Here is a 24,910-nt window from a genome sequence, read left to right as displayed (position 1 = left end):
CAGGCAACTTGTTTTGTCCACAGAGTTTACATTTCCAGTGGGAGAAAACCCGCAATAAAGGAAGATAATGTCAGACAGTGGTAGGTGCTATGAAGAAAATAAAACAGGACTGTGGTGGAGTGGGGTGGTAGGGCTACTCCCGCTACTGGTCAGGAACAGCCTCTCAGAGGCAGGGACATTTGAGCTGAGACTTGTAGGAGCTAATTTTGAGGTCTGGGAGAAGGGTATTCTAGGCAGAGACAGGGGAAGGGTCAGCAAGTTCAAGTGCACCCACCTGGAAAGAGAAAGAAAGCAGGAGTAGGGGAGCAAAGGGAGCCCAGGGCAGGCAGGTGGAGACCAGGGCTTGTGGAAATCAGAGGCCAGACCCGGTGGGGTCTTGCTGGCCGTAGTGAGAAGTTTGGATTTTACTCCGAACGCGGTGGGAGAAGCCAGAGGATTTTCAGTAGGCTCACATCCCATTTTCGTCCTGCCAGAGATCTCTGTAGCTGCTGTGTGCAGGAGCGTATAAGGCAAGAGCAGCCTGGCATCAGACCCTGCTTTCTGGTCCGCACACAGGCCAGGACCCCAGAGAAAAGCCAGCGGCAGGAGCTAGCTGCAAACACCGCACAGGGTGTAATTCTGTTGATAGGAAATATCCTAACAGGCAGATCTATGGAGAAGAAGTTGTTTAGCGATTGCCCGGAGCTTGGGGACGGGCAGGGGATTGACTGCAGCCGAGCAGGAGGAATCCTCCTGGGGTTGATGGAAATATTCTAAAATTGATCGTGACGATGGCTGCACAACTTTGTAACTTTACTAAATATCACAAACTTGTATACTCTAGTCGGGTGAACTTTATGGCACGTAAACTCAGTAAAACTCCTTTTAAAAAGCTGTGAACATTGGAGCGAGTGGCAGCTTTTGGTCGGAGTCCGGACAGGTTCCGTGACCCACCGCAATGCCGCCGGGTTTGCGCCGTTTGGCCCCGCCGCCTGCGCCGCCGTCGTCCGCAACTCCGGGCGCCATTGGTCGGCCGGCGTGGGGGGGGGGGCCAAGAGCGCGCGGGGGGGGGGGGCGGAACCGGAACCGGCTGTAGCCAGGGGGCGGGGCCTCGAGGGCGGCTCTGGCGGTGCCTAGAGCGGCGTCCGCGGCGGCGGGACCGGGGGTAGTTGGTGCAGACCGGAGTCCCATGGTGCGGGGCTACGGCCAGGCCGCAGGAGAAGCCCGAGCTCCGGGCCGCCCCAGCTGACCGTGCGGGCCCGCGCGGCCCGGAGCCGCCGCCGCCCTTCGGGCCCCGCGGGGGCGCGGGCCGGCCAGCCATGGGGTCCCTGTTCCGGAGCGAGACCATGTGCCTGGCGCAGCTCTTCTTGCAGTCCGGCACGGCCTACGAGTGCCTCAGCGCCCTGGGCGAGAAGGGCCTGGTTCAGTTCCGAGACGTGAGTGTCGCCCGGGAGATGCGGGCCGCACCTGCCCGCGGAACTCCCGCATCGAGCCTTTCGCTCGGGCCTCCTTTCCGTGGGCGCCTGGGCGCCCATTTCCCATACGGGGAAGCTGAGGTCCACTTTCCGGCCAGAACTTCCGCAGAGCGGGGCCCGAGCCCAGGGTCGCCGAATGTTCGGTCCGCGGCAGCCCAGGCCGGGTTAGTTAGGAACGCTCCGCGTCGTCTTCGTCCACTCGGGTCGTGCCATCTGATGCTTCGGAGCACCGACTCTGGGCCAGACACTGGGCTAAGCGGGAGAACAACTCTGATAAGGCCTCTTGGAGCCCTTCTGGAACTTACGGGGCAGGGGGAACGTGAGAAATATTAAGCAAATGAATACGTAAACAGGAATATGTTTGCTATACAGAAAATAAAACGGGGGGATGAGATAGTGCCTCAGTTGGGGGTGGTCAGAGAGGTCTCTCTGAGGAAGTGTTCTTGGGCTGAGACCTGAATGGGCAGGAGCCGGCGCTGGGAAGATCTGGGGGAACAAGTTCCCAGGTGGAGGGAACTGGAAGAGCCAGGAGCCTGAACTGGGAATGAATTCGGTGTAAGCTCCTGAGGGGCGGGGTTTTTGTCGTTTTTGTTCACCGATACCTGATGATGTACATATCACTGCCTAGGAAGGAGTTGGAGTGCAGTCAGAATTTGTTGAATGAGACTTGTTTTCCCAGCAAGTAGTAATAAACCCTTGTTTATATATCTGTTTATTTATTGTTTGTCTCCACCGTGGACTGTCAGCCCCCCCGGGGTGGGGTAATGGCCTTGCCTGCCTTGTTTATTCCTGATTCCTGAGTACAGTCCCTGACTTTGTGGGCACTAGTATGCCTCTGTGGAATGAATGAACAAGCTTTCATTGAGTGCTTGCTCTGTTGCAGACACTGAGTTTGGTGCTGGGGACTCAGGGGTGAGCAGGGTGGACAAAGTCCCTGTGTTTTTGTTGCTCACAATGTAGGAGAGACACTGATTATGAACTGTGATAAGTGCCATGAAGGAAAAGAGCAGTGTGAAAGGGAGATTATGAAGCAGGACCTTTGCTAATTGAACTGGAATTCACTTGGATGAACATTTTATTTCCTGGGACCCAGCTTTCATCTCCTCTGGTTTCCCTTCGTCTTTCTGAGGGCTCCTTAGTTTCAAGAGGGAACCACCCGTACCTAAGATCTGGTGTCGTTGATCCCTGGGTTGGCCTCACAAGGCAACCGCCAGGTCAGAGAGAAACTCCTGAGTGGGAGGCGAGGCTGCAGAGAAGGCCCAGCTCTTCCTGGTTCCTGGAGCCATTTGGGCTTCAGCACGCGGTGCCCACTTTGCTGGCAGGTGCTGCTGTGCTGAGCTGTGACTTAGTAGCACCCGAAAGATTCAGGAAACAGTTGTGAGAGAAATGGGCTTCCTTCTTTATAACAGGTAGATTTCTTCCATCCTGTTAGTACTCAGGCCAAGAGGCTTAAAGCAAGCTTAAATCTTAGAGGTTTGAACAAACACCGTAATTACCGCAAAGATGCAAGTTTCATTGAGTGCCATTACATTAGGTAGTAGGGGACACTTGGGATTCTTTTAAACTGAAAATTGGGGAAAGAAAAAGAAAGTGCAGTTCATCTTTTTCCAGAAGTGAAATAAAGCTGCCGTGTAAAATGAGCTCTTCTTTGTGTGATGCTAGGTTTTCGGAGCTCGGGTGTGTGTGTGTGTGTGTGTGTGTGTGTGTGTGTGTGTGAGATAGGTTTTCGGAGCTCAGGGGTGTGTGTGTGTGTGTGTGTGTGTGTGTGAGAGATAGGTTTTCGGAGCTCAGGGGTGTGTGTGTGTGTGTGTGTGTGTGTGATGCTAGGTTTTCGGAGCTCAGGGGGGTGTGTGTGTGTGTGTGTGTGTGTGTGTGTGTGTGTGTGTCTTTGGGATGACTGTCAAGCAGCACCAGTGCTAGTGCAGAAAGCTCTGTCACCTGACACTTCTGCTCTTCTGGAATTTCTTCCTGACTTTGTGCTCACCAGGTGGGATCCCTGACATCCGTCTTTTCTGATTTGCACAGGCTGGAGAGTTTCCGCCTTTCCTTTTAGTGATCCGTCTAAGGGAGAGGAGGCAGGGCAAGGGTTTCTGTAGTGACAGCCAAAGAGAAGACATGGAAAAGAAAGGTTATTCAACTCACCAGTAGGACTCAGTGAAGGGCAAGTCCATCTCTCTTTTCTAAGCGTCTGGAATTTGAGGACAGCGTTCACCTTTTGTCCGTTAGCTGCTGGAGTGGGAAGATGGGTGGCGTGGATACCAGTCACAACAGCACCAGGCAGCCTCTGCTGGTTTTTCTAGGTTAAATGTTAGTGTTAAAACAAATCTGCATTAAAATGTACTTCATAGGGCTTCCCTGGTGGCGCAGTGGATAAGAATCCGCCTGCCAGTGCAGGGGCACAGGTTCGATCCGTGCTCTGGGAAGATCCCACATGCTGCGGAGCAACTAAGCCCGTGTGCCACAACTACTGAGCCTGCAGAGCCGTTGAGCCACAACTACTGAGCCCGCATGCTGCAATACTGAAGCCCGCGTGCCTAGAGCCTGTGCTCCGCAACAAGAGAAGCCACCGCAATGGGAAGCCCGCGCACCGCTACGAAGAGTAACCCTGGCTCTCCACAACTAGAGAAAACCTGCATACAGCAACGAAGACCCAACACAAGCAAAAATAAATAAATTAAATAAATAAATAAATAATTTAAAAAAATGTACTTCATAGCGTTAGCCTGGAATTAAAGGTGCCTCCCTAAAAAGAAAATAGAAGCAAAACTTTATAAAAGAAACCATGCAACAGAAAAAACCAGTTAACGTACTGTGTAAGATGGTGACGGTGGATGTCAGATCCAATCCTGTGTGGTGTTGCCACAGAAGTTTGCCTCTTCCTGAAGATTCTATGTGTGGAACCATAGTGTCCAATTTGAGTTAGTGTTTGATATTGACGAAAAAGACGGTGAAACTGAGAAGTCATGTCTGTCGTTAATAGACAGCTTTTGATGGGTAGCTTCCTCTGCTCATTCTTAGTTCTATTGAGATAGATTGTGTCTGAATCATTAGGACTCGAAAGTGGTTACTACTTTGGATTAATATGACTTCCGGAAATGAATGCGAATGTGACAAACAAGTGAAATTCAAATTTTTATCTTTCTTCTGGTTAACTCTTTAAAAAAAATTTCCAAAAACTGAACAAGAACCAAGCCTTTGGGATAGACATTCTCAGGTTGTTCAAGCAGCTTCATGCCAAGCTGTTTCTAATTCTCCTTTTTGAGAGTGCCCAGTATAATGCTGCACAGAGTGAAGGTAAAATTCTTGCCCCAAATGCCTTTCAACATGAATGATTACTGTAATTTAAAAAATTGTGAAAGTAATATACGTCCATTGTGGGAAATTTGGGAAGCATGAGATACTAATTTCCATGATCCCATTACCTAGAAACAAACACTTTACCTTTTTGGTTCATAGTGTCCAATCAAACATTATTTTTCTAATATTATTATTAATTTTTAAAAATAAATTTATTTATTTTTGGCTGCGTCGGGTCTTTGTTGCTGTGCGCGGGTTTCTCATTGCGGTGGCTTCTCTTGTTGCGGAGCATGGGCTCTAGGCGCGTGGGCTTCAGTAGCTGTGGCTCGGAGGCTCTAGGGCACAGGCTCAGTAGTTGTGGCGCACGGGCTTAGTTGCTCCGCAGCATGTGGGATCTTCCCGGACCGGGGCTTGAACCCGTGTCCCCTGCATTGGCAGGCGGATTCTTAATCACTGCACCACCAGGGAATCCCTCTAGTAATATTTTAAAATGTATGTACATAGGTATTTTTAGATAATTGGAGCCACACTGATAATATCTTTAGTCTTTTTTCACACATAAATCATGCATGACTAATTTCCTCATTTTATTAAATATTGTTTTACAATTTTTTATGGTTTTAAGCTTTATATAGTAAGATGTTTTTGTTTTAATAAATTTATTTATTTTTGGCTGCGTTGGGTCTTCGTTGCTGCGCACGGGCTTTCTCTAGTTGTGGTGAGCTGGGGCTACTCTTTGTTGCGGTGTGCGGGCTTCTTATCGCGGTGGCTTCTCTTGTTGCGGAGCATGGGCTCTAGGTGCGTGGGCTTCAGTAGTTGTGGCACAGGGGCTCAGTAGTTGTGGCTCGTGGGCTCTAGAACGCAGGCTCAGTAGTTGTGGCACATGGGTTTAGTTGCTCCACTGCATGCGGGATCTTGCCGGACCAGGGCTCAAATCTGTGTCCCCTGCATTGGCAGGAGGATTCTTAACCACTGCACCACCAGGGAAGTCCTGATAAGATTTTAAGTAAAGGGGAGAGTATATGGGAACAGTGAACTGTGGACCCATATTATAAACCAATGGTGGGACTTCCCTGGGGGTCCAGTGGTTAGGACTCGGCGCTTTCACTGCCGGGTCCGGGTTTGATCCCTGGTTGGGGAACTAAGATCTCAAAAGTCGTGTGGTCCCAAAAAACCCCACCCATCAGACAAGATCATTTTGAAGCAAATCCCGGATGTATAATTTCACTCCTAAATATTTCAATAAGTCTCTCTAAAAGGTAAGGACCCTAAAAAAATCATAACCACAATACCATTATCATACCTAAAAATTTTAATAATAATTTCTTAATATAATCAAATACCTCATCATTTAAAACATAATTTTTAATAAGTGCATAGTAATCAATTATATTACTGAACCATAATTTTTATCCAACTTTATTGATGTGTATCATAAAATTTACCCATTTCAAGCGTACAATTCGTTGGTTTTTAGAAAATTTTCTGAGTAGCACGTCCATTGCCACAATCCAGTTTTAGGCCGTCACATCATCCCAATAAGATCCCTTATGCTCATTTACAGGTCATCCCCCTCCCTACCCCAAGACCCAGGCAGTCACTAACCTACTTTCTGCCTCTAGGTTTTCCTTTCTTGGACATTTCATAGACATGGAGTCACACAATATGTGGTCTTCTGTGTCTTTCATTTGCATCATGTTTCTGAACATCCTCTGTGATGTTGATGTGTCAGTTTGTTCCTTTTTACTGCTGAGTGGTGTTCCCCAGTGTGGATATAGACTGTGATTTCTTTAACCAGTTTTCCACTGTTAAGCATTTTTTCTCTATCCCTGAGGTGGATGCTCTTTTAGATACATTTTGGTCCGTATCCATAGTTTGTTCCTTTAGGTTGAATTTCTTCATGGGATATTTCTGGGCCAGAGGATACTTTTCAGGCTGGTTTTTTGGTAACAGTTGCCAAATCGCTTTCCAGAAAAGATGTGTCAGTTTATGCTCCTATCCAGTAGTGTCCGAGGATGTGCTTCCCCCCAAACCCTTGACTATCATATTTTATTTATAAAATCGAATTTATTTTTAAATTGGAGAAAATTCAAAGCAAAATTTTCATCTTTTTCTCAGCTGAACCAGAATGTAAGTTCTTTCCAAAGAAAATTTGTTGGTGAGGTGAAGAGGTGTGAAGAACTAGAGCGAATATTGGGTAAGTTTATTTTAATAACTTAAATAATTATTGTTATATAAGTAAACCTTGTTCACTTTAGAAAAATTAGAAAATCTAGACAAGTAGAAAGGAAAAAAGAAGTCGTCCATATTCTCACCATTCATGTATTCACTATTATGTAGGTTTATATATTTTTTTACTGTTCATCTATAAAAGTAAGGATTTACATACATAATGGTCAGGTTATTTTGTTATTAGCTTTGTTTCTCATTTGATGGTACTTTAACATCTTTTCATGTCAATAAACAGATTGACTCATCATTGTTTATAATGGTTGCATAGTATTTTATGGTATTAATGTGCTATAATTTGTTTAGCCAATCCCTTGTAATCTATTATAACTTAAAAACATTGTATACACATTAATAGATTACTTAAAATTTTATCAGAGAACAGGGGAGGTAGGAAATGGCAGATACATTGGTTATAATTTCCTTTTTTTCAGGGCTTCCTTTGCAGAGATCAGTGTTCTCTGACTGTTAACCATTAAAACTCAGCCGTAAAACCTTTAACATCTTAGCCTAAAATAAAATAGTTTTTATCAATTCTAACCTTGAAATTCTGACTGAAATAGAGAGGGGGGAACGATGCCAGTAATTGTCTAAAGTACCAAATTTGTTTTTAGAGGGGTGAACAGAAAAACCTGGGAGTGAGAGTGTTGAGGAGGGGAGAGAAGATGACTTTTGGAATGATTTCTAATAGCAGTTAATTATTGTGGATTTTATATTTTTTAATTGGGGGTTTTTAAGATCGAAAGAAACCTGTTAGTCATCTGAAGTCTAGTTGTCTGCATATTGTTTGAGGTCCCAGTTATTTGTGTGGATCATGTAGGGTAGGGTGATACCACATCCCCAACCTTGCCATATATATAAGTCATTGGACAGGTTGTATATTCGGAATGAGTTTTCAAAGGCGGGGCAGGAGTGACAACACATTAGATGTGTCCAGGACTTCCTGTAGCTTAGACTATTTCGAAAAGAATGCAGACTTAAAAAGAAAATGAACTCTCAAGTAAATTTAGGTATAAAAGATAGGTTAAAAAAATTTACATCCATTTCCAGAAAGCTGTTAAACCCAGTGCTTCCTTTGCTATCTTATGGGTAAGACATCATCGCTTTTCTTCCTCCCTCCTCCCTTCCTCCTTCCCTTTCTCTCTCTCTTTCTCCCTTTATTCCTTCCTTCCTTCCTTCCTTTCTTTCTTTCTCTTTCTCTCTCTCTCTCTTTCTAATAAAATAACTAGTTAACATTTCTCCAAAATATTATATCTGGTAATGACTTTACCAGGTATTATGACTTTTATCCTAAGGAAAAGAACGCTTCATGGAATTGAAAATGTAAACTAAAGAAATTAAGTTTTTTTTGGCTGGTTCATTATTAGTTTCATGAATCTAGTTTTTAATGTAAGTAGAGAAGGCAGTGTAAGTTGCTCTAAGTTAAAACATCACGGCTAACTGGGGACTCAGGAGAACCTGACTTTCTGTCCTGTGGTCTCCTCCTTATAGAGGAGACTGATAGAGGATGTGTTTTTCCTGATGGATGTGTATTTCCTCCTAATGGTGTCTGCAGGGAGGTTGCACTAACGTCTCTGGTGGGGACGATTATAGGTCTATCATTGGATTATTCCTGCACTTCCAAGTGTGTCCTTAACCTTCTGCTTCCTATACAGGTGCAGAGGCAGCTGTGACTCCAAAGTTCTTTAACTAGAGTTTTAGAAATGAAGGACGTGGGGAATTTCAGAAAATGTGTATCCAGGTTACTGTTTGTTTTGTCACTGCACGCTGATCTCTCTAGGCAGCATTATTTTGCAGATCTTTGGAAACAAGGCTGCAGAAGGCATCCTATCAGTCAGTTGCGACAGGCGAGATTTTATGCATTTAGACATTAGTTTTTAGATGACCTGGGAAAGGTTGGGATGTAAAATGTTCTCACTGAAATGTCCTGTAGTAAGTTTTTGAGTCTAATTTGTTTAACTTTTATTTCCACAGCATATTTGGTGCAGGAAATTAATAGAGCTGATATTCCCCTCCCTGAGGGAGAGACCAGTCCTCCTGCACCACCCCTTAAACAAGTGCTCGAAATGCAGGTAACTGGTTTCTGAAGAAGCGGTTTTAGGTCACTAACCTCAGAGACTGCTTATTCACTTACTTTATATTGTCTTGTGCTTTTCTGCCTTTCTTCTCAAAACCGTGGAATGAAAAGCAAAAGACCGTATTATGGTTAATTCTCAGTAACAGGTTATCTGTGATAAATTTTAACTGGAATTCGGTTTTCTTTTAAAATGTAAGACAGGGCTTCCCTGGTGGTGCAGTGGTTAAGAATCCACCTGCCAATGCAGGGGACACAGGTTCAAGCCCCGGTCCGGGAAGATCCCACATGCTGTGGAGCAACTAAGCCCTGCGCCACAACTACTGAGCCTGCGCTGTAGAGCCCGTGTGCCACAACTACTGAGCCTGTGCTCTAGAGCCTCCGAGCCACAGCTACTGAAGCCCGCGCGCCTAGGGCTTGTGCTGCACAACAAGAGAAGCCACCATGAGAAGCCCGCGCACAGCAACGAAGACCCAACGCAGCCAAAAATAAAAATAAATTAAAAAAAAAAAAGACTATATTAGAAAAAAATAAAATGTAAGACAGGTGGTATTGAACAGAGACTAACAAGAGTTAGGTTGTGAGATCTGGGCTCATGTGATGTGACTCCGGGCCTGTGCAGGCCTTAGCAAGCCTCTCCTGCTGCACATGGAGGCTTCAGGCCTGTGCCCTTCGCACTCTCCCCAGTTCACCCTGGCCCTTCCCCCTCTGATTTTCAGAAGCTCGTGTGAAGGTGCCAGGTGGTTCCCCATGGGCAGCAAATGAGATTCCTTCTTCTGGAGTCCCCCACCACCGTGAGAGCACTGGCTTGTACATTAGCATCCCCCCTTCCCCCCCATGAATTATCTCCTGAGGTTTTGCTCTAATCATCTAATTCATCACACTGGGAAATAGACTGGAGCCCTTTACAGCTCTTAGTACTGTATAATTAGGACCATTCCATTGCTGGCTGCTCTGTTTGTTTTTCTGGGAGGATGTCATTTAACAGTTGGTATATGAATGGACTCGAGAGAGAACTGTATGGTCAGATGAGAGCAGTCATCTGGCTTGGCCTGTTTGGTGTGTCGCTTTTGATGTAATTACAAATATAGTGATTACTGGCTGCTTATCGTTTTTTATAAGGCAGAACACAAGTACTGAATGTAGCGTGTCAGGTGATTTGTCTGAATACCGTGGGTTGTTTTACAGATTTCTGCTTCTATCATTTTAATACTTAAGGATTGTTAAGGATGCTTGGTATATAACTAATTGTTAAAGAAGATTCGTTCTCAAGTATTTTTATGCTTAATTAATTGTGTTAAGTGAAGCTGCATAGAAGCTCTTAAGCTAGAGACCAGGAATAATATGTTTGGGAAAGATTATCTAAAATTTTTCTATGTTGCAAATAAAAGGAAATGTAGTCTTGAAAAAGGAAAACTCTTTGGTGTATTGGTAATGGATAAGCAGATGAAGGGAAACCAGAAGAAATGATAGGACCTGAGATTAGAGATTGGGTCCAGCCGTAGGGCACTCATAGTCATCACGGCATCTGCGTGCTTGCCATCACAGGTACCTGAATTAATATGAAGCAGCAGATGATGGACTTTAAAAACCTGTGTGTGGGGCTTCCCTGGTGGCACAGTGGTTGAGAGTCCGCCTGCCAATGCAGGGGACACGGGTTCGTGCCCTGGTCCGGGAAGATCCCACATGCCGCGGAGCGGCTGGGCCCGTGAGCCATGGCCGCTGAGCCTGCGTGTCCGGAGCCTGTGCTCTACAACAGGAGAGGCCACAACAGTGAGAGGCCCGTGTACCGCAAAAAAAAACAAAACCAAAAACCTGTGCATGTTTTCATATCCCTATCAAACTCTCATACATTATGGCTTTTTAAAACCTCTACTAGTTCTGGGGTACTGTGAAAAGAGTATTAGAACCAGACTTGGAACTAACCCTGCTGCCGTTTCATTTCAGGAGCAGTTGCAGAAGCTGGAGGCTGAGCTGAGGGAGGTCACGAAGAACAAGGAGAGGCTGAGGAAGAACCTCCTGGAGCTGACCGAGTACACCCACGTGCTGCGAGTGAGCAAGGCCTTCGTCAGGCGCGACATGCAGGTGCTGGCGATGCTCGGGAGGAAGTGCATTTCTTCCTTCCTTTCTTTCTTTCTTTCTTTTGGTTGCGCCACGCGGCACGCAGGTTCTTAGTTCCCTGACCAGGGATTGAACCCGTGCCCCCTGTAGTGGAAGCGCAGAGTCTTCACCACTGGGCCACCAGGGAAGTCCCAGAAGTATATTTCTTTTATAAAATTCTCGTTCTCGTAAAGTTTTGGGTTTTGTTATTAACTCCTGTAGAGGTGTTGCTTTTTAAAAGAGATAGAGGGACTTCCTCATTGGAAGAGATACCCCTTACTCAACAAGGAGTAGCCCCCGCCTGCCGCAACTAGAGAAAGCCTGCACACAGCAACGAAGACCCAACGCAGCTAAAAATTAAAAAAAAAAAAAAAAAAAGAGATACATTTAAAAAAAATTAGATACATTTTGATCTTACCTTTATCTTTCAGTTGGATTATATGACATTAAAAGAAGTTTTAAGCCTCTCCTTTGTTGGTTGGTTTTAACCATAACCACTTCCTATTCATGAAATGCTTTAGTTTGCAGTTGAAAAAAATCTTATGATCATGAGAAAAAATTGAACACTGGAAGTCAAACTCTAAAATTTAGTTTGTTTTTTTTCTTCTCAAATTGCTGAGAGTAATGGAATTAAAAAAAAAATCTGTATGGGAATAAAGAACAGCCTATGCAGTAGCACAGTACTCAGCTGAGTATCAGAGAGGGGAGACGTATGTCCCTTATGAACTTTGTTTCACTTTCTGTAGCGGTGACCTCTGATACAGTTACTCTGTCTTGAATTAAGGCAATGGCATAAATTATAACTATACTTTCAAGTATATGTCTTCAACTAGCTTACAAATAAGGGACAGGGAAGTTATGCTCTTCATCTATCAGAGCTGAGTTACGTGTCTGAGTTACCTTGGGGCCTTGGCACCCAAATCTGAGTTCCTATGCCCTGCAGACTTGTTTGGAAACACGACTTGAGAATTAAAGTGTCACTTTCAGTGAGACACACTTGGTTTCATATCTCTTTTTAGTTTGAACCCACTTACGAAGAATTCCCTTCCTTGGAGAACGATTCTTTGTTGGACTACAGCTGTATGCAGAGGCTGGGAGCAAAACTGGGGTAAGTGGCAACTGGCGGGTCGAGCTTTACACTGTCCTTCTTGTCAGTGGGAGACGAGCTGTGTTGAGTGGAAGGACGGCCACCATCTGAAAGCCTGTGATGGAATGAAAGAAAGTGAATATTTGTTTAAGAAAACACTGTACTCCTGTATTTGTTGAGTTGAATCACTCAGCTGTATTGACTTTTTAGCTAAATACGATGGAAATTTCTTCTTTCGATATAATGAGGTGGAAAGGAGGAATTTATGCCAGTTATGCCATTCTTCGTTACTCCATAGCCTAAAATAATTGGTCATTGAAGCGTCAAGTCCTGTTTTGTTTGGTGGAAACATAGGGGCTAAACTGAGTTGGTTAATTTATTAATCGTATTTTAAGGGTGTCTTTCCACTGTTCACTCTCTCTGTTTACTTGAACTAATGGTAACTTGTTTCCTCATGTGATTTGTGATTTCTTTTTATTATGAACTGTTCCTCTATTCCTTATGTGTAGGAATTCAATGATGTTTAGTTTGAGGCTGTACTCTTTCAGAGAGAACTTATTTTTACATATGTCAGGTACTTGGGAGCACTCTACCTACCTGGAATCATTTTACGTTAATTTCTCAGCTTGAGTTTCTTTGTTTTTCTGTTTGTTTTCTCTCTGCCTGATGCATCCTAAGATGTGGTTGTAAATTCTCAAGTAACACTCTTCCCCTTCTCTCCAAAACCAAAGCCGAAATAAACAAGTTTGCTTGTAGGCTCCTTTGCAAGGTGGATTTTTTTCTAGTCCACCCATTCACTTAAGGTGTAACCCTTTGTTGGGGGGCAAGAGTCCCAACTTTGTGGGGATTGGGGGTTCAGTTCCATCTCTTCACCTGATATCGACCCAGAGCCCATCTCCTGTCTCCCTTGCTGGCATTGAAACCCAAGGCCTTAAGATACTGGGTCAGTATAATACATCAGGGCACAGCTACGAGGTCCTGTTTTATTTTTGGATTCCAAGAATTTCTCGAAATTATGGGCTCAGCTCTACATTGAAGAGGACGTTTCAAAAATATTTTATGCAGCATTTCAGATATTTTGCAGTTGGAGGGCTTTGAGGATATCGCCAGCACTTGGGCAGGCGTGAAGGGCTTTGCCGCCCTCTTCATGCGGTTTGGTAATCCTCATTGCGCTTACTGGACCACAGCCTTTGGTGTCTCACAGATTTGTGTCTGGCCTCATTAACCAAGGGAAAGCTGAAGCATTCGGGAAAACGCTGTGGCGAGCCTGCAGGGGGCACAGCATCGTGACGCACGCAGAACTGGAGGGGCCCCTGGAAGACCCTGAAACGGTAAGTGGGCACCTCCTCCCCGTTTAGCAGCGGCGGACTTGCGCTGAAGCTGGAGGCACAGCGCAGAGCGGAGCACTTCAGTGAGCTGTCCACCACGTGCCTTGCCATCCTTGGATGCGTTTGGGGGGTAGTTCTTAACATGGAGGACTCTCTCCCGCACCGCCATAGTATGCCTGGGACGTTGACGTGGATGCGTCGCCACCCTCCCAGCCTCAGGTCCTGTTTGGGTTTCACCAGCTGTCCCAACACTGTTTTTTTTTTTTTTGGCATTTATTTATTCATTTATTTATTTGCGGCCGCGCAGCACGCGGGATCCTAGTTCCCCGACAAGGAATGGAACCCGGGCCCCCTGCAGTGGAAGCTCGGAGTCCTAACCACCGGACCGCCAGGGAATTCCCACAATACTGTCTTTTATAGCAAAGGATCTAGTTTAGAATCAGGCCTTAGACTTAATTGTCATGTCTCTTTGGTCTCCTTCATTCTGGGATAATTTCTCAGTCTTACCTTGACCTTCGTGACCTGGACATTTAAAAATTATTACAGACCAGTGGTTTTTATTTTGGTAGAATGCCGCTCTGTTTGGGTTTGTCTGATGTTTTCTCATGGTTAGATTCAAGTTATGTGTCTTGGGCAGGAAGTGATGCTGCTTCCCATCAGGGGTGCACAGTTCCTTTGTCCCATTACTAGTGATGTTCACTTTGATCACTTGCTCAAGGTAGCGACTCCTAAGCTGCTCCACTGTGAATTTATTACTCCATTTCCTTTGTATTTAGTACGTGTTTTGGGGGAGGTGCTTTGAAACTCTGTAAGTACTCAATTTCTCATCAGATTTTCAGTGCATTAATTTATTTCCTGTTTTATTCAATGAGTTATACTCTGTTACTGTAATTCTTTATTTTAGTATTCACATGCTCTAGATTTGGCCATTGGAGCCCATTTAGCTGGCTTTTATCATCTTTTTACATGTTCCCATCATTTTTTGAATGCTTCTTTGCTTTCCTGCATAACAAGATGTCCTGATTCATCTTGTAATTTCCCTCACGCGGCTCTGGAATCAGTTCTCCAAGGAACCTGGTTCTCTTTAGTGGAGAACGGTAATTAGAAGCCAGGATGCGGTCTCCGGGTGTGCCCATGGGGACTGAGGTGTCGCTGTTCCCAGCTCTGTCAGTGGACAGCTCTAGGACGCACACACGCACACGGCTCACACACACTCACAGCTTTATTTCTGTACCTGTGTGTATATATGAAAACTGTGAGTTTACATCCAATTCCAGTCCAACACCACAGGGTTCATTCTAAGTTTCTCTCTTTCTGTGTTTGTAACTCCTTTCTTCAGTGGTGGGAAACTTGGCTCCCATTATTGTTAATGTACTGATTTGATCAGTCCCCTTGTGTGTGACCAGTCTGCCCATTGATTTCCCATCTCTGCTGCCCCGCTCCTCTCTCTGCCTGGAGCTCCGAGTTCCCCAGCCCCCAGCCCGGGTTGTCCCCTAGTGTGGACTGCAGGGCCTCCTCACTTTGCTTGGGCTCTGGCTTTGCCCTGGGCCACTGTTGCCCTTCCCCCCCACCCCAGGTCCATCCCCGAATGCACATCTAAGGCTTCAGGAATGAATTATTCAGGAAGGGAAGCAGGGCAGCCAAAGCCATCATTACCTTTTAAAATAGCTGATTTTTTTTTTTTAAAGACTTCACCATAAAAATAACTATTATATATTGGTCTAAGTGAGGATGAACTGATCTACTAAGGGTAGAAAAGGAACTTGGGATTCTCAATTTTGAGAAAAGCGTTCGTGTTTTCTTTCCTAGATTTGCCTCAGGATTTTTGGCTATAAGATTAATAGTTTTGACACCTAAAGGAGTTTAGCTGTGAAATAATTTTCATAAGGTTCAGCCTAAGTAAACCACACATGTTGGAAAATCTAATCAGTCAAGCTGTTCGTTAACCATACGCCTGTAATATTTTTTGTGGCTCCTGAAACTGCCAGTAGCAATATGTTGCCTGTGACCATTACGATCTCTTTATGTAGAGGTGAAGATTAAAACTGTTCTGAAGTAGCATTTACATGTTCTTTGAGTTTTTTCTTTAATTAAAAGAACATGTCCATCATTCTCCTGCAGAGCATTTACTCTGTAAAAAAAAATTTTTTTCTATACAGTGTCTAAGCTCTTTTGTGCTGAGTTTTTACCGGATTTGTTAAAGGGCATTAAATGTCTGTGAAGAAATATGGAGACATGGTTAGAGATATATATATATATATATTTAAAAATTCTTTACTTTTTCTTCACTTCTAATTTTTTTGTTGAAGTATAATTGGCAGATTTTCTCTTGAAACTACAACTCCTCCCTCCCCCATGATTACAAAGGAAATGCGTGCTCGTTATTAGAAAATTGGGAACAATATAGAAAACATGAAGAAGAAAATCAGTCACCTGTAATCCTCCTGCTTAGAGAGAGTCGCTATTTATGTTTCAGTGTGCGTTCTGTTAGTCTTTGTTCTGGGGAGGATATGAGATTTGATTTGGTAACTTTTACTCAGGTTCGAGGATTTATTTATAGTGTCATGTTTAATACCTTTTGGGTCGACCCCTTGAAGTCCTTACAGACCCCAGAGCATATTTCTAGCCATTTTCTCCTTTGTCAGTATTGTTTCTAGATGCTGACCAGTCTCTCTGTCAAAGCTAGACTCAGGCAGTTTCATATGGTTTTATGATTTGTATTTTTTATGTTGCATACATCCGTGTTCCATATTATGTCTTAGGTGGTTGTGTTCCCTGACACAGTACTATTTTTAAAATTGTTAAGGAATCTTCAAATTCAGATGCACTATAAATACCATTTCTTTCTTCCCCCTGGGTATTTTCTTTCTTTTTTTTTTTTAAACACTTTTTAGAAATGAATATCCTAGTTTATTAGGTAAGAATTTCACAAACATTACTTTTTTTTTTTTTGATTTTATTTTTTGGCTGCTTTGGGTCTTCGTTACTGTGCATGGGCTTTCTCTAGTTGCGGCGAGCAGGGGCTACTCTCCGTTGCGATGCGTGGGTTCCTCATTGCGGTGGCTTCTCTTGTTGTGGAGCACGGACTGTAGGCACGCAGGCTTCAGTAGTTGTGGCACATGGGCTCAGTAGTTGTGGCTCGTGGGCTCTAGAGCGTGGGCTTAGTAGTTGTGGTGCACGGGCTTAGTTGCTCCGCGACATGTGGCATCTTCCCAGACCAGGGCTCGAACCCATGTCCCCTGCATTGGCAGGCGGATTCTTAACCCCTGCGCCACCAGGGAAGTCCCCCCTGTGTAGTTTCTTCAATAGTTTATTTTGAAATAATTTCAGTTTACAGAAAAGTTACCAGAAGAGAACAAAGTCTTCTGTCTCTTCACCCAGATTTCCCAATTATTAACATTTTGCCACATATACTCCACTCACTCTTTCTGCATATCTATCCCCATTTTCATTAGGCTCCTTCCAGACCTTCTGCGAGGAAGCCGTGGACATGTGTGTGTTGCCCCCTCATAACGACGCTATTTTATATAACCACCGTACAACCCGCAAAATGAGAAAAATCAACACAGATGCAACACTTGGTCCAATACAAACATGCCATCAAATTCCCCACAGTTTGCATTGTTTCCTTTCTGGTCCACTGCCCTGCCTGGGACTGTGCTTTGCATTCGGGACAGGCATCACATTCTGCAGGATGACCCTCCCTTGGGGTCCATTCTGTGCTTCCTCTTGACCAGGCTCGGATCACACGTTGCTGGTGGGAACACCACGGAGTCAATTATCTGGTCCTCTCAGCACCTCCCATCAGGAGGCACGTAATATCAGCCTGGTCATGTTGGTGTCGTCCAGGTTTCTCCACCTTCATGTCACCATATTGCTCTATTTAATTGATGAGTAGCTGGTGAGGAGGTGTTCCTAGGTTACTGGGGCCTTGTTCCTCCGCAGACCTCTGCCCACCAGCCTCAGCCTCCACGATGACTCTCTTGACCCCATCACCTCTGTTGCGGTTGCCAGTGGTTACTCTGTTCCCATCCTTCCTTCTGTACTTACTAGTTACCGTCCTCCAGGAGGCCGTGCTTTCCCTGCCCTTTCAGTCACTCGCTCATTCATCCACGGACTTAGGCATTCCTATTTATTTAATGACTTGTAATCTGTTACGATCCTTTTTATTATTTATTTAAAATTATTTATTTATTTTTGGCCACGCTGGGTCTTCGTTACTGTGCGTGGGCTTTCCTCTAGTTGCAGCGAGTGGGGGATGCTCTGCGTTGTGGTGCACGGGCTTCTCATTGCAGTGGCTTCTCTTGTTGCAGAGCACGGGCTCTAGGCACGTGGGCTTCAGTGGTTGTGGCACGTGGGCTCAGTAGTTGTGGCTCGCGGGCTCTAGAGCGCAGGCTCAGTAGTTGTGGCGCACGGGCTTAGTGGCTCCGTGGCATGTGGGGTCTTCCCGGACCAGGGCTGGAACCCGTGTCCCCTGCATTGGCAGGTGGATGCTTAACCACTGCGCCACCAGGGAAGTCCCAGTCCTTTTTACTTTGATGCCCAAATTGTCCCTGATTTGGCCACTGGGAGTCCCTTCGTGCGTGTTCCTCTGGCCTTTGGCACGTCTGCAGCATTCACTGAGCAACCCCTTACTTTCTGGCGCCACAGGATGGTCCCTGCCTCTGTCTGGAGTCAGCCATTCCTTCAAGGACCGCTGGTTCCTTTTAGTAGAGGATGGAATTTAGAAACAAGGATCTGGGTGTTTGAGTTCTCATCATGTACTGGAGTGTCATTGCTTCTGAGCCCTTTCAGCAGTCAAAACATGGACACACACACACACACACACACACACACACACACGTGCACAGAGCTGTATCCGCTTCTGCAGCTACCTGTGCATATTTATTATAAAACCGTTTGCTCAGACTCTAACCTACGATTCTGGACGTCTCTTTTTCGGTGTTTTGCACTCTCTTCTGACAGCGAGAAATCTGGCCTCCCTCATCCTCAGTGTGGTTCATGCACTGTGCGATTCGCTTGCTTATCCCACGTAACCAGCCTCCCAGACACCTCAGCCATCTCCTCCGCCCGCCACCTCCCTGGCCTCCCCTTCCCGGCCGCCCCGCGTCCCTGCCTTCGGGACCCAAGTGCCTCTGCTCTGCCTGAAGCTCTCCAGCCTGTTCCCCATCCCCTCCGCCCCAGAGCTCAATTCTTGGATTGCTTCTCTCCTCTGTGCCCTTAGGGATCCCGTGTAACTTCATGGCTTTAAATACCATCCCTCGAATGTATACATCTGGCTTGGACCTCTCCCCTGAATACCAGACTTCTATTTAACTGGCTCCTACATACCTTTGAAGTTTCTGGAAGACCTTTCCATGTGACACCTAAAACTGAACTGCCCATCTTCCCCCCCAGACCTGCCCATCCAGGCTGGCCTGTCTCAGTAAGCACCAGCTCAGCTCTCCTCCGCCCAGCATCCAGAATGATCCCTGTAAAACGAGTCGGAGCGTCTCACCACCACACCCCCCGTCCCGCCTCAAAGCCCTCCTGTGGCTTCCTGTCTCACGGCGTCCCATCTTGTCACCCCCTGGCCATTCCTCTTCAGCCAGGCTGGCCTGCTCGCTTCCCCTCGTCTTGCCTCTGCACGAGCTTTTCCTCGGGCTCAGGAGGCTCTTCCCCAGGATCCACGTGGCTCGCTCCCTCACCCCCTTCACTCCTCTAGGCCCAGATGTCCCCTTCTCAAGGAGGCCTTCCCTCCTCGCCTGATTTAAAAGCTCAACCCCCAGCCTCTTTGTCCCTGTCACCCCTCCCAGCTTTATTGTCTTTATCACCCTCATCTCCATTTGGCATATTATGAACTTTCCTAGTGTCTCTTGCTGCTAACTTGATATAAGCTTCCCTCCCCTCCCTTCCCTCCCAGGTCAGGGATTTTTGTCTGTTTTGTTCACTGCTGTATTCCTAGCACTGGGAACCAGTGCCTGGCAAATTGGCCAAAAACCTATTCAGTTCTATTTGTAGAATATTTGTAAATACAGTCAGTTCTCATTATTCGTAGTAGTTAACATTGTACAGTCTCCGTGAGAACTGAACCCTTGCTTCTAGGGGAAGCACAGGGTTATATTCCTGTGAGTCTCTGGTCATAACGTTCTTGTCAGCCGATCACTACATAACCTTGTTTTATTTAAAGACACCTTATTTAATATGTACCGTTGATGCATTAACATTGAACTCACTGCCAACCGTACCATCACGCCTGTCTGAACAAAGCTTATGGGACACACGTAAGTGCATGTCACAGCCTTCATGGGCTCGGAAACACTAGACAGCTCTGAGGACCATTTTGAACAGTGAAATCACCAAAAAAAGCACAAAACTGTGAAAAACTTGGCGCTAAATAGATCACAAAAAGGACACTTGTTTATAGTATGAGCTGAAATAAGAAGGCAGAGGGTCACCTTGTTTGACCTCAGCAGGAATATGCACATTGGGTGACTCAAAATTTTTGTCCACAAATGAATAAATGCATGTCCACAAATGAATAAATGCTTGAGTATTGATTTGGGGGTTATGAATGATTTCTGGGGTGAATTTGCAATTATGGAATCTGCAGATAATGAGGATGGACAGTGTTTAGTGTTTGTTGAATGAATGAATGAATGAACTAACTGACAGAGTGCGAGCTGCCAGAGTTTTCAAAGTTCTAGACAGAGAAGTAACAGTTACCTTTATTCTTTGTAGGGAGAAGTCATAAAATGGTATGTGTTTTTGATATCCTTTTGGGGAGAGCAGATTGGCCACAAGGTTAAGAAGATATGTGACTGGTAAGAAAAAGAAACATTTTATTTCATTTATTTCTTTATCCTCAGTAACCTCTAGTTTTCTTAAAATATGTCTCTGAAGAGAAACACAGTGGTTGCAAAGGCTGCTGAGTTTTGTTACATGATTTCTTTGCTGTAATACCATGTTTTAAAACATTTAATTTGTCATCTCTCTTGCCAGTGTAATACTTAAAATAATTTAAAAATAGACACCATGTTAAGAACATTCCCAGATTTGATTTTTTTCCCTTAGGAATGAAGGCTGGGGAAGGAATCCAGTTTTAATATTTGGTGCCTTTCTGTTGCTTTTAGCTACGCGTAGGCTTATCTGTCCTCATGCAGCGTACGGCTCATCCTTTCCCAGCCCTCTGCAGTTACCTTCTTTGCAGCCTGGGGAAGGGGGCCTGGCAGGTGGTGGAGAGTGTGGGCTCGGAGAGGCCTGCCTGCCAGACGAGATGGTACAAGTAAAAGGCTCCCGTACCGCGTAAGCCTCCGGTAAACGTGGAGCAGTGTCACAGCAAGAATCGGTCTGTGGCTTAGTCTTGTCACCAGTGGGAAAACACGCAAAACCACATGAAAACTCAAAAGAACGGCCTTTTGTTTTCTTATACTCGGGGAGCTTTTAGCTGGCCTTGCTTCTTGCTGGGGTAAGTAAGGGTGGGGTTCGGTTATTTCCTTCGGATTCAGTGTTCACCAGCGTTCGATACTCAGTCACTGGTGTTATGGAAAGTAACTTTAGGTGATACGTGGACTAGCCTATTCTTACTTAATAGGTATATATTTATTTTTTATGTAGATTAGAAAAACTGTAGCCAGCACACAAACCTGTGACTTCACAGATACCATTGCTTAGGGTAAGGCTGGAGTAAGAATTTAATTTTCGTAGCCAGAGCTTAAAGAGGAACATGAAGCATGGCATTAAAACACTAAGGCAGCATGGGAGTCGCAGCAGCTGAGGGGGTGTGGCTGCAGCTGGGGGGGGCGTGGCTCTGCCTCCCCTGCGTCCTGGTGTCACACGTGGCCCCAGAGGACGTTTACTGAAGCCCATGTCAGAGGCGATTGCTAGGCATCCAGAGCTTTCTCCTCTCCCGATTTTCTCTTTTTTGTAAAAGGTAATTATTGTTGTATGTTCTTTGTCTTTGATTTATATTTCACACTTGTTTAATGATTTCCAGCTCAAGGGTGGTGGTGAATTTCAGAAAGTTGGAATTGGGAATGAGCTTTTGGGAATCATCGAGGGTAGGAATGGAATGTGGAGCCACGACAGAGTTCACTAAATCTGTGGAATTCCGTAGAAAATTTGTTGAGCGTCCGTGTGTAAGGCCTTACCGTGGCTGGGTGCCTGTGTCTGCACCTTTTTGTCCCAGAGGGCTGCTTGTATTCTGGTTTGGGAGGAGATGCGCCCAGGCAGTAGACTGAATTTAGCTCTAGTTTTTGACCTAGCTTCTTGCAGTTCTGACAGCCGCGGCACTGTGTTGAATCCTGTCTTCTAGTTACCATTGCCACGTTTACCCCTACCCGAATACCGCCGAGGAGCGGAGAGAGATTCAGGAGGGCCTGAACACCCGGATTCAAGATCTGTATACTGTGAGTGAACCAGAAACTTGCCTCCTTATCCGAGGGTTTGCAAAACATTTACAAATCCATTTACTTTCTTTTTTAATGTGGAAAATTTTGGTTGTGGACAAATCAAGGTGTTTTAGGGAGTTTGGAATGGTACCTCCCTCCTCTTCGTGGGAGTTTTATTTTAGCTGTTAGAGACCTAGATGGTTTCTAAACGATGGGGCTTTAAAGAATAGTCTGGTCATCTTTGATCTGTCAGAGTGTAATTCTTTTTTTTTTTTTTTTTTTTTTGCGGTACGCGGGCCTCTCACTGTTGTGGCCTCTTCCGTTGCGGAGCACAGGCTCCGGACGCGCAGGCTCAGTGGCCATGGCTCACAGGTCCAGCCGCTCCGCGGCATGTGGGATCTTCCCGGACCGGGGCACGAACCCGCGTCCCCTGCATCGGCAGGCAGACTCCCAGCCACTGCGCCACCAGGGAAGCCCCGGAGTGTAATTCTTGATCAGAGAGGACAAGCGAGCCCCATTTACAGTGCTGACTGTAATTTTACCTGCACTATTTCAATTCCCATTTCTGCTTAGGTCAGCGAGGGCTCTTGGTAACAAGAAGCGGACTCTGACCCACTTGAGTGAAAGGGGATTTCTTGGCAGGATGGGATGGGATGGGAGTTGGTGGCTCACGGGTTTTGACAGGGAGCTGGGCCGAGGCTGAGAGTGGGTAAGAACCAGGCCCCCAGCTCTCTGGACCCAGCCGGGCCATCATGCCGCCACAGGGACCACGACTTCTAACCATTTCCTGTGTCCTGGGGTCCCTTCTGGAAAGGCAGCTCCAGGGCCTGGAGGAGAAGGACTGAACTTGCTTAACTGTCCCCAGAGAGTCAGGTGCCTGGAATTCGCCCCCCCACCCATCACTGAGGAGAAAGTCCCTCAGAGGAGGTCAGGTGCCCAGTGGACACTCTGCTGAAAGTCCATGTTTGTCCTCACCCAGGTGCTTCACAAAACCGAGGATTACTTAAGGCAAGTGCTCTGTAAAGCCGCCGAGTCAGTCTACAGCCGCGTCATCCAGGTGAAGAAGATGAAAGCCATTTACCACATGCTGAACATGTGCAGCTTCGACGTGACCAACAAGTGCCTCATCGCCGAGGTCTGGTGTCCCGAGGCCGACCTGCATGAGCTGCGCCTTGCTCTGGAGGAGGGCTCGGTGAGGCGGCCCTTCCCTCCCTGCCAGCCCTTCCCCGCGGGAAGTAAGATAGAGGAGGAGAGGACGCCGTGTTGACTCTTTTGAACTGAAATTATGGAGAGTCGGTCCCTCGAGGCTCTGTGTGCACATGCATTTTTTTTTTTAATTGATGTATGGTTGATTTACAGTTGTTTCAGGTGTGCAGCAGAGTGATTTGCACAGGCATTTTTAATTTGCTCTTTAGAGTAAGGAATTCAGTCTCATGGTTTAAAAGTCAAAAAAAAAAATTAAAAAATATAAAAGACCCAGTGAAGTGGCTTCCTCCTATCCAGAGCCTCATATGTCCAGTTCCTCTGCTCAAGGACAACCCTTGTTTTACTTCTCTTACGTCTTTGAGTTTCTTAATCATAGATAAGCAGATAGGAATATATAAAGGGAGAGAATTCCCTTCCTTCACAAAAGATTGTGTGCTATTCATACTGTTCTTTTCTCATAAGAAAACTTCCCTGTTTTTTTAATAGCTATTTAATATCCTGCTGAATGGATGTACCGTGGCTTATTGAACCAGTTCCCTGGTCATTTAGGTGGTTTCTAACTTTATGAATACCAGTGCAGTGACTAGCACTTGACCTTTGACGGTTCAGACACGCACAAACCTACCTCTGGGTAAATTCCCAGCATGGAATTGCTGGATCAGTTTTGGCAAATGTTGCCAGTTGTTGCATTTCTCTTATTTTGAGTGAGATTGAATATCCTTTTGTATGTTTAAGAAGAGCCTTTGAACTTTCACTTTTTTGGTGAATGCTGTGTTCATATGCTTTGCCCGTTTTCTACTGGGTTGTTGGTCTTTTTCTTATTAATTTCCTTGGCTCGTTGTCTGTGATACGAGAACAGATATTCTCCCCAATTTGTCCCTTATCTTTTGGTGTTTCTGTTTGTTTGCTTTGGTCGTGCAGAAGTTTTTTGTTAAATATAGTTGAACCCATCCACCTCTGCTCTTACAGCCTCTGAACTTTGAATAATAGCTTCTTTCCACTCCTGGGCTATGGGGTCAGTCTCCCACGTTCCTGTGAGGGTTTTTTCTGTATCAAAACTTAGTTCTTGGAGAGATAAATTAGGAGGTTGGGACTGACATATACACACTACTATATATAAAATAGACAACCAACAAGGACCTACTGTATAGCACAGGGAACTCTACTTAATACTATGTAATAACCTGTATGGGAAAAGAATCTGAAAAAAGTAGATGTATGTGTATAACTGAATCACTTTGCTGTACACCTGAAACTAACACAACATTGTAAATCAACTTTACTCCAATATAAGATAAAAAAACAACAAAAAAATCTTAGTTCTTTACTGGAAATAGCAGGTTTACAAACTTCAAGTGGCAGTTAAGGAAACAAGTTTTCATAGGAGATTTTGGTTAATCACTTTGTCTCATTACATAATTCTGTTACGGCACAAACGTAAAACACGCAGTGCTGAGAAGAAGGAAATATATAAATTAGTTATTTTGGAGTATGGGACATCTATTTTATTTATATATTTTAAAGCTCTAGATGATTCTTATTTATTGAGGTAACATCGGTTTTGAGGGACATGACTAATACTCTTGTTGTGTGTGTGAGTATATATAAGTAGTCCCAGGATCACCAACATACAACTGGAATTTACTGGTTTAGCTCTTAAAAATGTTCAAGAGGAATTTAGAGACAGCTACAGTATTACCTCATAAAACTGAAAAACAGGCAAGAATAAACCAAAATGTCAGTACGGCAAAGTTTTGTTTTTTTCT

The 24,910-nt window shown here is 45.2% G+C and overlaps 1 protein-coding gene across 2 annotated transcripts in view; it reads left to right on the top strand.

Moving 5' to 3' along the window:
* Window positions 1–1,083: 1,083 nt before the first annotated feature.
* ATP6V0A2 (ATPase H+ transporting V0 subunit a2) overlaps window positions 1,084–24,910 on the top strand; it is a 35,983-nt gene continuing 12,156 nt past the window's right edge. For both annotated transcript variants that reach the window (XM_060027912.1, XM_060027910.1), the window contains exons 1-9: window positions 1,084–1,415; window positions 6,870–6,948; window positions 8,955–9,052; window positions 11,002–11,139; window positions 12,174–12,262; window positions 13,446–13,572; window positions 20,290–20,372; window positions 21,863–21,956; window positions 22,918–23,130. In XM_060027912.1, the coding sequence (XP_059883895.1) occupies window positions 1,299–1,415; window positions 6,870–6,948; window positions 8,955–9,052; window positions 11,002–11,139; window positions 12,174–12,262; window positions 13,446–13,572; window positions 20,290–20,372; window positions 21,863–21,956; window positions 22,918–23,130 (1,038 nt within the window). In that variant the 5' untranslated portion in view covers window positions 1,084–1,298. The remainder of the gene's footprint in view (window positions 1,416–6,869; window positions 6,949–8,954; window positions 9,053–11,001; window positions 11,140–12,173; window positions 12,263–13,445; window positions 13,573–20,289; window positions 20,373–21,862; window positions 21,957–22,917; window positions 23,131–24,910) is intronic.

Source organism: Delphinus delphis, chromosome 13, assembly GCF_949987515.2.
Source record: "Delphinus delphis chromosome 13, mDelDel1.2, whole genome shotgun sequence".
NCBI classification, from domain to species: Eukaryota; Metazoa; Chordata; class Mammalia; order Artiodactyla; family Delphinidae; genus Delphinus; species Delphinus delphis.
Note: the sequence above shows the minus strand (reverse complement) of the source record. Positions and strands in the feature narration are given on the sequence as shown.